The following is a 14,249-nucleotide window of genomic DNA, read 5'->3' on the forward strand; positions in this document are numbered from 1 at the left end:
GTTTATTTTGCCACATATATCTGATCCCTTCATAGCACGTCACACCCTATGTCTGCTATATAAGCAGTAAGTAAGTAAGTAAGTAAGTAAGTAAGTAAGTAAATAAGAATATGCACCGTATTTTTTGCTCTATAAGACGCACTTTTCCCCTCCTAAAAAGTAAGGGGAAATGTATGTACGTCTTATGGAGTGAATGCAGGCTCCATGGATTCAGCGAAAGCAATGCAAAGCCTCCGGAGCACAGCAGGAGCTCCCGCTGTGCTCTGGAGGTTTCGCATTGCTTTCGCTGAAGCCAGGACAACAAGGGGGATCGCAGCACTGCGATCCCGCTGGCTGTCCTGGCTTCTTGCTTAGCTGTGCGCAGCCTCTCCCGGGCAAGGGGAGCCTTCATCCCCTGCCCGGGAGAGGCTGCGCACGGCTATTCCATAAGCCAGGACAGCTAGCAGGGTCGCTGCGCTGCAATCCCGCTGGCTGTCCTGGCTTCTGGGATTCAGAATATATTTTTTCTTGTTTTCTTCCTCCAAAAACTAGGTGCGTCTTATGGTCTGATGTGTCTTATGGGGCAAAAAATACAGTATATGTATAAGTATGTATATAAATAATAAATAACAACAAAGTCGTTGCCACCTCAGTGTAAAGGCTCCACAAACACATAAACCACAGAGTGCTGAGGATGGGGGAAAGTACTGAAATAGAGGGGCTGACACACAAGAAACCAGGCACATTTAGGGAGGATGAAGGGGCTCTCTGAAAGAAATAATGCATCATATTTCACATTAGGATGCAAGCATTAAACATACTTTCTCTGAAAACAGATCTTTTATCGATTTTGATGAGTTGATTTTCAACTAAGCATGCACAGGATTGCAGCTATATTTTAAATTCTGGCTTCTGATTCAGTTATATTTTTTTACCTGAAAAGTGCCTTTACTTTTCAGGTAAACACAGGGGTCCAGCCATGGGGTGAGGACAGATGGGGGTGAACTACTTGTTGTGGTATGGTTGGGGGCCCCCTTACAAAGTAAGCCAGTGCAAATTTAAGCATCAGTGAGCCTTTTCCATCTTCTGGATTATTGACGCAACACCAATTGTTACAGCACATCCTTTGTTCATTTACCTGAAATAGTCTTCCCAACTTTCTGCAGTTTCCCTGCGACTTTCTGTGCATCCTTAATGCTGGTGTCTTTCTGGCTATACAGTAGCAATCGTTTGGCATCAGAGAACAGGCGGGAAACGCTAAGGAAGATAGGATAATATAAGAGGGGGAAAGAAGGATAGATCGCTTGACTCCAAATTCTGTTCTTTGTATTGCACATTCCCGTTTACAATTGAAAGTGGGGAAATAAGACTCATGGATCTGTCTTGCAAGTTCCACTAAAACAAATGAGGGTTGGGGAAGAGCGCCACCATGTTTTGTGAGCGCTCGTTCCAACAGGATTATGTCCCATGTGAATTAGTGGCTGGATGTGCCATTTGCATTTTCTCCCTTCGCCAATGAAATTTTGGTATTTTTCTGACCAGCTGCTCATATAAATGCTTTATTCTTTTACATCAAAAACTCCAGGGGTGACAACATGCTTCCCATTTCCTCTTCGGATCAGGGCCTCAGAAGGTGTTGCAACTTGGACACATGATTAGAGAGGTTGGTCACAGTTCCAGAGCAAAGGGCAGTTGGTCATTCGCTCCTCAGATGCAATAAGCATACTAAGACAGAGCAGAGTTATCTGATCCCAACAGGATCAAGCGAGAAACAGGACCATCCTCATTTGTACTAGTCAAAAATGTACTTGAATAACTCAGGATTGCCACGAAGGCCTTCGTTGGTGCCCCCACACAAGGACCCCAGACTCTCAGCTTTCATTTTAAAAATGTACATCTCTAGCCATCATAGAAAGAAAGTTATGACGCAAACTGTGCAGGTACCCTTCCAAGTGATTTCTGCGTGCTGAGCAAGCCTAGCTGCTTCTCCATGTCGGTGATCTTATCTAATGAGTGAAGTCAGAATTATAGGAACTGCTAAGGTTTCCGTGCGCTGCTCTGGTTCGCCAGAAGCGGCTTAGTCATGCTGGCCACATGACCCTGAAGCTGTACGCCGGCTCCTTTGGCCAATAAAGCGAGATGAGCGCCACAACCCCAGAGTCAGCCACGACTGGACCTAATGGTCAGGGGTCCCTTTACCTTTACCTTAAGGTCCTAAAGAGCTGCAGTTTTGCCCTCCCCTTTAATCCACTTTTCCTACTGCTTCCTACCTGCAAAGTTTTGCCCTGGATGAAACTTTTCCCGATTCACTGCCCTGTATGTTCCACCCCAACATTCGCCCTGCCAAGCACAGCCACTATCTCAGAACCAAGTGTACTTTTCTACAAAGGCTTCTTGCAGGGGTGCCAAAAAAAAAGAACAGCCAGCACCTTTTATAATGCAGACCAGTGCAAAGCGGTTTTGCCTCCATTCCGTTCTTCATACTTGTCCCTTCACTACTCCCTGGGCCAGAGATTCATAAAGGAAGATATGGTACTCACATAGATTTGTTAAAATTTCCAACAATGCCCGGTGACTCTCCAGGAGTTGGGTAGCGGAAGCAGGGATTGTTGGCATTGCAAATAATCCCTTGGACCCATGGCAACGTTCCAGCTGAAGGCATGGCCTTGTTTGGAAAATGACCTGAAACACAAGGACAAAACTTAGGAATGTACATATTAGGCCATCAAGTTGCTTTCTCTCCTTTTGAAAAACCTTTGTCCTCAGTGTGTCTCCACCCCTCAAAAAAATATTATTCCGTGTCCACCATGAGAGAAGATGCATCTCTCTATCACAGAGGTTTCTAATGTATGCAAAAAGTTTACAGCTAGCAAACAACAACAGGAAAATACCCAGAGAACTTTCAAAAACCTTCAGAAATTTTTTGAACAGCGATTACAGTGGACACACAAAATATGCTTGTATACCTTGGGGAATTTCAATTTTCCTTAAAACTACTCACTCCCAGATAGGTGTGTATAGAATTGATGCCTGAAAAAATTCCCGTTGTTGAATCACTTTAAAAATCGTTAACCGAGCCATATTTAAAATATCCAGTGGTTTAAAAAGCTCCACACCTACAGCTCGGCTGCTGTCGCAATATTATGCGGTAAGCTATCCAAAGCTCATGTTGAAAAAACACCAAAGAACGTTGGAACATTAGATAACAGTTCTGCCCCTTAAATTCTTAAGCAGACCTAAAGAGGTCACAGTCACCTGCAATCAAGGTTTCTCTGAACAGCCCCTGATCTTGGTATAGGGGGAGGAAGGTACATCTGCGTGTGTTCATGACCTGGCAAAATGTTTGATGTAACTGAACTGCACTTAATGCATAAAATGAAGAGTATCTTCTTTTCTCAGAAGGCAAATAGTAATATCAATATTGTTAAAACAACTGGTATTTGTTGACCCATTGGCACAGGAAGAAACATGGTGGGTTGTTAATCACCCGGAAAGCCATGGTTATATGGCAGTTTAGTTGCATTTATCCTTGGTGTCTTTCTACCAATTTGACCGAGTATCCTCTGCAAGTTATCAAGCTTAGTTTTGTACTACCATTTTTGTTTGCTTGTTTTTGCCATAATGCACAGCAAAGGTGTTTCTCTTCCATGCTACCTTAGGTCCATCTGTGCTATAGATGCCAAACATGCGTGCAGGAGAAGGGAGAGGATGAAGGCAATCTTTCTTTCTTTCTTTCTTTCTTTCTTTCTTTCTTTCTTTCTTTCTTTCTTTCCTTCCTTCCTTCCTTCCTTCCTTCCTTCCTTCCTTCCTTCCTTCCTTCTTCCTTCCTTTTCCTTCCTTCTTTCTCATCATCACCAAATATAAAGCAAAGCATATGCATGTTCCATACTTACATTCATGTTGTTCATAGGGTGGAAACGATAGCCGTACAGAGATCAATATAAAGAAGATAAGTAAAGGCCAAATGATTTCAATCAGCAGCTGGAACTAGAAGAGAGAAGAGGAAAGAAGAAACAAAATATTAATCATCCACATTTGGTATCAATAGGAAACTGAGGACAATGTGGTAAAGTCCTTCACAAGCAGTATTAGAGTTGTGTCTTTATGTCAGCGTAATAACACTTCTGAAGAAGATACCGCATTTCAGTGTTTCATGAAAACTTGTCAATGGGCCACTGATGCATGGGCTGCTTTTTGGAATTCATGTATCTCATGAAAACACAGGATAAAAATTCTGTAGTGTTTTCTCTGATCATATCCACAAGCTTCTCAACCCACCACAGCATATGTGGTTATTTTCTCACAAAAATACAGTTGCCCCAGAAAAAAAAAAAAAATAAATCCATAAACATCCAGGGAAATACTTCATAGTGTTGTGGGATTGGTGGTTTGGAAAAGGGAGGTTCAATGGAACTATTAGTTAGTGCTGGAAGCTGACTTAATAATCAAAGGAAAGTTGTCCAAAAAATCTCTTTTGCTGGGAAAACTCCAGGTAAATGGGCCAACAATTGGAAATTGTTGGGGACCAAGGATGGTGTAATCTGTGAAGCAAACGACGGGGTAAACTGTAATCTAAGTGTTTTTGGGGTGCTGTCTCCCTGGAGCAGAAACCTGACGCAGGAGCAGTGGACTTTGGGTGCCTGTTGGAGAATTGAAGGTGTGACTCCTCCTTTGGTCAATGTGTATATATGTAAATAGGCACAGAAATCACAAAATTCTAAGAAGCCTCCAATGAACCAAACCTGAGTAAGGTCACTGCAGTCCTGGAACTTCGCACCACTTGGAAAACAGTTGGGAGAGCGTAACAATATACTTATCCACACAGTCACTGCCAACTGTCATATATATAATGTTTTACATGTCAGTGCAGGAGTGCTGTTTGGAACATTCGTAGCGGCATCAACATGTATCTAAAATTAGGCAACTGACATTTAACATAGGGCCAAGGCATGAAGAAGGACTGGGGGTGTTACTGTAACGTAGCTAAATCTAAACTGTAAATAAATCCTACACCTTCCCCCAAACACGGTAGGACTAACAGAGCAATTTCTACAGCATGGCCTGAAGTCACAAGGTACAGAAAATTTTGCTGAAGCTAAGCAAGTCTGGTCTGGCCAGCATTCGGATGGGAGGCTCGATGGCAGGGTGAGCGGGCAGCAAAAGGCAGAGCTCAGGCGCCTTTAATAGATGTGTCATATCATAGCAAGCTAGACCTCTCTTTTTGTTACAGTCAAACCTCTGCTCCCGAACTCCTCCGTTTGGGAACGCTTCGGCTCCCAAGCACTGAAAACCTGAAAGCAAATGCTCTGTTTTTTCAACGTTCTTTGGAAGCCAAATGTCCAATGAGGCTTCCGTTTGAGGGCAGGAAGCTCCTGCAACCAATCAGAAGCCATGCCTTGGTTGCCAACATTTCGGAAGCCGAATGGGCTTCTGGAACGGATTACAGTTGACAACCAAGGTTTGACTATATTTTACTTCTGGGGATCTTTTATTTCCCTTTTCTAAACCTTTTCCTATCTGAAAATCAGATACCCAAATACTCAGTGGGATATCTATCTATCTATCTATCTATCTATCTATCTATCTATCATCTATCTATCTATCTATCTATCTATCTATCTATCTATCAAACCTAGCAGTTCTCACACCTAGATCTCCATGGGAAAAAGGGGAGATACAATGATAACAAATGCATAAATAATAAAATGACTTTAATGTGGTAGCATTCCTTGCTCCCACAGCAGTGAAACTTAACAGTGCTTAAATATAATGCAGATTCATGCTGTCTGTTAAAAAAAATCACAGCCAAAGCTAATGGTGGATGGACCTATCTTGGTCCAATACAAAATTAGTCTGGAAAAGCTGGACTAATGGCTCAGATGCCTGGTGGATGTTCAGAGGTTAATCCATATGCTTCCCAGATTAAAACTGTAAGGTTGAGACGTTCGTGTGGCTGATGTTGGGTCCTCCTCTCTACCACCCTCAAAGAATCACCCACGTGGTCAGTCAGGGAAAGAGGGATCATTCAAGTGGTTGGGGAAGAACCCAACTTGCACTAGGAGAGGTGTGGTCAAGCTGGGAGGCAATAATAATAATAATAATAATAATAATAATTAATAATAATAATAATAATAATAATAATAATAATAATTGCAGCATTTGCAAACCATTTAATATTTCTTTATATATCTAAGCAGTGTATAACAGCAAAACAAAAAACAGTATCATTAAAATAAGAACGCAACATAAAACAAGTAGAATGGTAAGATTCGCAAAACGTTCGCAAAGAACTTTCACAAACTGAAACACTCGCTCCCAGGCTTGCAACATTCAGGAGCTGATTCATTTGACAACTAGGCATATAAAAACTGAAGGCTGGCGAATTCAAATTCGATATCCTTTTGGACCATTTTAGGTGGCCCAAAATTACCCCATCTCCCCCAGATCTGGAATCTGAACCTGGAGAGTCTGTCTTAAATCCCTTGAAGTATTATGTCACTTGCAGACAACCTTTTCCATGGAGTGTGCCACAAGGCAAGTTAAAGGAAACACTTTTTTTCGAGTTTGCAGTGGTACCTTGGTTCTTGAATTGCCTGCAGGAGCTTCCTGCACTCAAGCAGAAGCTGCTGAAGTTGCATTGGACGTTTGGCTTCCAAAAAATGTTCGCAAACTGGAACACTCACTCCCAGGCTTGCAACATTCAGGAGCTGATTCATTTGACAACTAAGGCATTTGACAACCAAGGTACCACTGTACTCTAAATCTAGTGCCATCCAACTGCTGGCTTGGGAAGTGGTATACACACAACAATAGCGACAGATGTATATCAGTCCTGTTGTTCCTTATGAAATACTCTGTTTTGCTGCGTCTCCCCCCCCCCCCCGCAAAAAAAACCAGATTCTATCGGAATTGAGAGAAAAAATTGCTTACTGCTGTTCTTTTCAGAAAATTGGTTAGAGTCTTTAAAAGGGGGGGAAATGAAAACACCAAGACAGGCTATGTATCTGCTGTGAAGGTGCAGTTCAATGGCTCAGAGTGTGCATGCCATCTCAGTAAGTAATATTGAGCAATCATCTTTTATTTCAACTCCTCATACTACTTGTATCTACATTAAGGAGGCAATAATGCTGGCCTCCCTTACAAGGATTCTACAAACATTAATTCATATTTGCAATATATTTAAATTAATATTTTCTATATAAATGCTAAAATTCCAATCTTCTGCAACTAATGATGTTGCAGTTTGGGATAGCTCACTTTATACACACCTAAACAGATGTGTGCTTCAACCTTACAGGGGGAGTGGGTGGGTTTCTTTTCCTTTTTGGTGAAAGATTCTTTTCCCACAAGAGCTCATCCCGTAAATAGCTTGGGCTGCATTTCCCTTCTCCGCCAGTTTTCCAAGCAGCAGCGGCGGCGGCAGCTGAAATAAGCATTGCGAAAGCCAGGTACAAAGCTCAGCTTGACGTGTGCAGAGCAAGAGTTACATTTGTGCTGCTGGAAGGCAGCCAGGACAAAGTATATCCTGGCTGAACCCTGTGGGAGGAAAAAGTAACTTCAGGGGCGAGAGCTGAGCAAATACACACGCACTCGCCTCCTTGTTCAGCATCTCTTCCTCTTCATTTATGCATTTGAAAGCAGCCAGCTATCTACGAAGCTGATGCAAACCGTGCTAGATGTAGCAAGGGGCAGGATATTGACTGCAATCCACCAGGGGACTGCTGATATAGGCGTCCCCTCACTTACAAGGGGAGTTACGTTTTGGGCCCTGCATGCATAAGCAAAAATTGTTAAGTGGGGAGCACCCTCTAAACACTCTTTAAACACACTCTCTGCTGCTCTCTCTCCAATCCAGACCAAAAAACATTGCATCCAAAAATACCCACAACTAGAATTGAAGCTCTGGGGCCGGCTGGAGGCTGAAGGATGTGCAGAAAAGCAGCTTCGGCTGCTGTGCTACCACACACATCAGCTGTTAGACGGGGAGGCCGAGCAGCCTAAACAAAGCCCTGCTGCGTCTTCGGTCTCTTCAAAGCTTCTTCCGCCCTCGCTGAAGTCCTCTTTGGGTTCCGGGGAGGGTCTCCTCATGAGCCATGAGGACTCACAAGCTCTCTCCCGCCATTTCAAGGTTCGTACGAAATTATTTATTTCCTGGTGCTTTGTGCGCGAGTCAGTTGTGCGTAAGTTAGGGCTGCCATATGTCCAGAATTTCCCAGACATAGCCGGGATTCGTCTGCCAAAAACGGCGTTTGGGTGGAATTTTTGAAAATTAGTCAAAGTGCCTGGATTTCCTAAAAAACAGCTAAAAAACTTGATGGGGGGGGAGATGTTGCAAAAAACCCCAACAACTCAACTTTTTGAAATATGACAACCCTAGTATAAGTAGCGGGACACCTATACAATTCTTTTTTGGTTGGCCAAAGCTCTTGCCACCCGTTAATCCCCAACCACCAGGAAAATTATCAAAGATGGTAGTCTCGCTCACAGACAGTGTCAGTGTCATCTCTGTATGGGCATGATGCGTATGCAAGCGTTGGTGACCTCACTATTCATAAGCAGGTGTGGTGAGCCTTTGGCCCTCCAGATGTTGATGAACTACAACTCCCATCAGCCTCAGCAAGCACAGCCAATGGCCAGGGGTGGTGGGAGCTGTTATTCAGTCACATCTGAAGGACCAAAGGCTCCCAACACCTGGTGTAAATTATATACTGGTAGAGTTCCTCCCTCTTTGGGATGAGTTCCAAACAGGTAGCTATGTAGGGTTTAAAGGTACAGTCCCTGTCCTTGCAATTTGAACACAAGGAATAGCTCAAGCAAGCAAGCAAGCAAAAGTCAAGAACAGTGGCACCTTAAAATCTCACAAATGTATTGCCGGCAGAAGCTCTGGTATGCTAATGCCCACATTGTTTGAGGCATGAAGTGGTATTCAGAGCTGCATAGACCCCCCCCCCCCAGCACAGAGAGAAGAAATGGCTTGTAAAATAAACTCATTCTCAACAGCTGCAACTGGTGATGACACTATCTTTCCCCCACTGATAAATTTAACATAATGTAAACTCTTTGCGTAAGCTCTTATTGTTCTTTTGGTTCTACGGCAACGCTACCCCACTGGGTACCTCTGCTGAGTTCTTGTAAGAATTAAGGAATTATCAAGCATTGTCCATGAGAGGAGCCAGCATTGAGTGTCCTGCTAACCTGCAGGGTGGGAAAGCTCAGGTGATCACAGCATGTGCTCCTTAATCTACAGTTTCTTCAGCCTGAGGACACACATGCTTTGACCCAAAGATATCCTGAGGTGTATATGTGTGTGATGTGGTTCAGCTTCTAAATGCTGAGGCCAAATCAGCAGCCAGAGAAACGGGGATTCCCCCAGGTTTACCTAGATTGATCCACTAATGGGAAGAGTCAACTGATTTTACACAATATATGTACCTCGTCATACAATGTATTTGCTGGGTGTGCACCTATTTTTTTAATTAAGACATCTCTCTATGAAGTTTTTGGTGGCAGCATTGTAAATAAAAGCAGCATAAGCCTGCTCTGTTCTCTGATTAGGCACCAACTAACAGAGGAGAGGGGGCATTTTTCATGGAATCCCCCACCCCCATGTCCAAAAGAAACTGCTCCATATTCTCTGCAACAGTGTGGGAGGTGGTAGCTATATGGAGGAAGGATCACCAAACATTACACTTCTTCTGTTAACGAGAACCTCCAAGAGATCAAAAAGCCTTTCCATGACTTCTTCAGGGCATCATAAGATCCAACTAACCGATTACTTATCTTCAGATCAATAGAACATCAAAGCCACTATACAAATCCTGTAGCTGTTTTTATCGAAAAGACTACCCAGATCAATGGGAGATTTGCACATGTGAGTAACCAGTCTGTGTTTACTGTTTGGCACAAAAACATAAAAAATGGTTTTATAAGAAGGCCCTGTATTGGGAACCAAGCAATCAGTACCCTTACCTACTTCGTGAAAACCAAGCAATAGTATGATCTTACCGTTTGCCTTCTCCTATAGGTGAAATTTTTCCATAGCAGCAAACCAAGCTGTGTCCAGAACACCATCTTCTTCCCTCCGTTTACACTGGCACCACCACAGATGGCAACAGCACACAGCAGAGATACTGTGGCTGGTCATCAACTAGAAACAACAAAAGGAATGGATTAGCAGGATTTGTTAATTCTTAAAGCAAAACAAACCACTTCCTTGTTTATGTTGCTTTGTTCTTACCCAATATAGGGCTGTGTAGCCCAATAACACCCACACAGCCACAGCAGCAATATTAAGGAAGATGAAGCAGGGGATTGATTACAGAGCTTAAACCAGATCTTGAATTCTAAACCAAGTGTTTCCAAACTTTACTTTTTGTCAATAATCTGCCCTTAAGTGATGCAAGTACATTCCCCCACAAACCCCTGTCATCCACCACACACCATAGTTCAAGGCCACACATAACTATTCCACAGAGGCACCTGTAATTCTGTACAGTGGTACCTCTGGTTACATACTTAATTCGTTCCAGAGGTCTGTTCTTAGCCTGAAACTGTTCTTAACCAGAAGCACCACTTTAGCTAATGGGGCCTCCTACTGCTGCCGCGCTGCCAGAGCATGATTTCTGTTCTCATCCTGAAGCAAAGTTCTTAACCCGAGGTATTATTTCTGAGTTAGCGGAGTCTGTAACCTAAAGAGTATGTAACCTGAGGTACCACTGTATTTCTAATTTCTATTCAAACTGCACACAGAGAGCCAAACAAGGTGTGATGCAGGAGATTCATAAATAGAATAGTTCCTGCTGTTTTGGGGAAATAGCAAAGGTGTTAAAAATGGTGATAGGGAGATTCATTTGATGGGCCGGATGGGGTCACTTTCTTCTACAGTTGTTTCCACAACTGAAACACAGAGAGAGAGAGAGTAGTGCTCTTTGCCTCCGGAGCAAAATATGTGGTTATCATGTAGGCAGCTGTTATAAGAACTTTATAAAATAAATGTATAAACCACATGTCTGAAACCCCACAGAAAAAGTCCTGAAACCATTTTGTCTCTCCCAAATGACCTCAAACATTTCTCTACAAGGTCGAAGGAAATGGGGAGCCTCCCCATTGTCTCTTTGCTCACAAATCCTGAATCAAGGGCACATTGACGATATGAATAGGGTGAGCCTGTGACCAGGATTTGGAAACTGAGTAGTTATCATAACAAACGAGTGGCCAGGATGCCCAGGTAATCCAGTCAGGTAACCTGGCAGACAGGATAAAAACAACGCACTCAGATTTCTGTTGTAGACCGCCCCTTCTCTGATGTACATATGATGTATGGAGGGGCGGTCTTGGGCTCCAGGGTGGGCAGTTCAGAAGTCTACTTAAGCGCTTGCACACCTTTGTCCTGGGTCCCTCCTGCTTCCTGTCTGTGGCAGTGAGCACCCTGTTGTAACAGTTAATAAAGATCAGGCTTATAGCCGCTTTGCTTTTGTATATCCTGGTCTGGTCTCTGTTCATTTCCAGACCAGTTTGAGCCTTAAAAGGTATGCTCTCTCCGAAGGTCCAGTCTTCCTTAAGAAGCTGAACCCCTTGAAGGGACCCCTCAATATTCTTGTTTCACACCTATATGTTTTGCTCTGCAGGGCAAATACCAGCTTGAAGTGGGTAGGGCCATTTGCAGTGTAGGAGAAAGGATAGACCATCTCTGCTCCAAAGCAATAGTCCCAATCTGATTCGGGGGCCCATGGCTTCTTTTACCTTGGGAGAGGAGGGAAGCAGGAAATCTGATGATGGATTTCCCTGGGTAACATCAAATTTGGCCCTAAACCCAAACCAGCAGAAGGATTGCTGCTACGGAACAGTGTTTGTTAAAACTACTGCGGTGTCTGCAGACCATTCACGGTCTGCAATGCACTCCCCACAACAGGATGCAATACTGTATACCCGCTTGTATCCCCTTCTTGATGAAGGGTAGTTTAGAAATTTAATAGATAAATATATAATATAAGAAAATGCAGAGAGCTCTTTCCAGAGCAAAACAGTGACTAATGCAAGATTAGAACTCAGCTCTCAATCACCCTTCCCCCAACCCCCAGATTGGATTACTGAAAAGTGCCGCAGCAGCATGGAAGAGACACCAGCCGATAAGCCCCTCCCTGCTATGTGACAATGCCTCCTGTTTATCCTCCTCCCCCCATTTTCAATACAGCTGCACCAAAGGGCAGAAGAGGTGGAGTTTTGATCCACAAACCTTTCAAGCAACTTGCCATGTGGCAATTGTCAAGGAGGAAAGTGTGACAGGGATACACCGATTCCCGGGAAGGAACTGCTTTTAATCCATGAAGCAGAAAGTGCAAAATTCTAAGCACAAATTAATAATAATAATAATAATAATAATAATTATTATTATTATTATTTATTTATTTATACCCCAGCCACTCTGGTGGCTTCCAACAAAACACTAAAATACAGTACAATAACCTATTAAACATTAAAAGCTTCCCTAAACAGGGCTGCCTTTAGATGTCTTCTAAAAGTCTGGTAGTTATTTTTCTCTTTGACATCAGGTGAGAGGGCTTTCCACAGGGTGGGCGCCACTACCGAGAAGGCCCTCTGCCTGGTTCCCTGTAACTTGGCTTCTCGCAGTGAGGGAACCGCCAGAAGGCCCTCAGTGCTGGACCTCAGCGTCCGTGCCTTTGCTTTAGAAAGGCTGGCATGGCCAGGTGTCATTTCTGAGCACCCCAAAGGCAGCCCAGGACAGTATGCTTGTGCAGCTCCAAAAAACCCCTAAAAGTCTTCCTTTTCAGCCTCCTATTGTTTGCATCAGTCTCGACAGTGCGCCTCTGGGAGCGAATTCAAACCGCTGTGTTAGCAGCACCAAAGGGACCATCCCGGGGTGAAAGCCTGGGCAGTGTATATGGAGGTCCTGGGCCGCCCAGCTCAGTCCAAAGGAAAGCACAGCAATCTGCTTGGCACCAGTTTGGCTGCAGGAGTTTCCGGAGGGAGGCATGTTGTTGTTTAGCCGTTTAGTCGTGTCCGACTCTTCGTGACCCCATGGACCAGAGCACGCCAGGCACTTCAGTCCTCCACTGCCTCCCGCAGTTTGTTCAAACTCATGCTGGTAGCTTCAAGAACACCATCCAACCATCTCGTCCTCTGTCGTCCCCTTCTCCCTGTGCCCTCCATCTTTCCCAACATCAGGGGCATCTTTTCCAGGGAGCCTTCTCTTCTCATGAGGTGGGCAAAGTATTGAAACCTCAGCTTCAGTATTTGTCCTTCCAGTGAGCACTCAGGGCTGATCTCCTTCAGAATGGATAGGTTTGCATGAAGGGCAAGTCCCTAACTTACCAAGAGTTTGAGGCCCGTTGGCTACCTTCACCTGGTTTAGCCAGCCAGTCAAAGCCATTCCTGGAGTTTGGCTGCTGTTTTATGCTGACAACTTCTAGGAGTCATGAAATGAGTGCAGGGTAGAGACCAAAAGTGGACAAACTACCCCAGAAGGAGCACAACATGTCTCCCACCAGAGGTACTACCCCTGCTCTAACACCCCATACAATAACCTAAAATCAGTCTCCATATCTTAGCAGGGTCCACCCATTACCCATGACCATATTTTCACAGCTGTATAGTTTAAGGGGTGTTGGAAATTAAAACTGTGCAGTTGCATTTCATTCTCAACTCATCCTTCACGACAGCTGTACTGAACAAACATTAAACAGCCTTAGGGAAGAGGGAAGCTTTGGCAAACAATACAGTTGTTTGCTCTCTGACTAGGAGAAAAAATGGAATGGCGGGGGGGGGGGGGAGAACCTTTCCCCTAAAAAGTAACTATTTAGTCAGTGACTGAGCAATGTTATAAAACCGGAGAGCGGACAGCGAAGGCTCTTGGCAGTAGGGCTTAACTATACAAGGAAACATACCACTCTCTTCATTTTATTATTATTATTTATTCATTAAATTTATATCCTGCCCTTCTTCCTGGAGGCGCCCAGGACAATAATAACATAAGACAATTAAAAAACAAAACAGTTAAAACATTCTAAAACCAATTGCAATTAAAAACACCCCAAAAGCAGTTTCAATTAAAAACACAGTTGTGAATTATGTTTTAAAAAACAAAGAAATAATTCTGAGAAACCAGGCTCTATTTTTTAATTATTATTATTAAAAATGGAGAACGGAAGGAAGGATATAGCCCTCCTGGCTCCTGAGATTCCCAGTTTGCTATATCTGTGTAATAAGACCTCTACTCTGAAGTTTCAACACTGGTCTCCACAGAGCAGGAT

At 43.6% G+C, this 14,249-nt stretch overlaps 1 protein-coding gene across 2 annotated transcripts in view; it reads right to left on the bottom strand.

Moving 5' to 3' along the window:
- Window positions 1-14,249, bottom strand: part of ABCA1 (ATP binding cassette subfamily A member 1) — a 112,693-nt gene that overhangs the window by 82,902 nt on the left and 15,542 nt on the right. For both annotated transcript variants that reach the window (XM_079959045.1, XM_079959046.1), the window contains exons 2-5: window positions 9,985-10,126; window positions 3,873-3,966; window positions 2,520-2,661; window positions 1,118-1,236 (exon numbers count right to left, since the gene is read on the bottom strand). In XM_079959045.1, coding sequence (XP_079815171.1) covers window positions 1,118-1,236; window positions 2,520-2,661; window positions 3,873-3,966; window positions 9,985-10,050 — 421 coding nt within the window. In that variant the 5' untranslated portion in view covers window positions 10,051-10,126. The remainder of the gene's footprint in view (window positions 1-1,117; window positions 1,237-2,519; window positions 2,662-3,872; window positions 3,967-9,984; window positions 10,127-14,249) is intronic.

This window comes from Podarcis cretensis, assembly GCF_951804945.1.
Source record: "Podarcis cretensis genome assembly, chromosome: 17".
Lineage (NCBI taxonomy): Eukaryota > Metazoa > Chordata > Lepidosauria > Squamata > Lacertidae > Podarcis > Podarcis cretensis.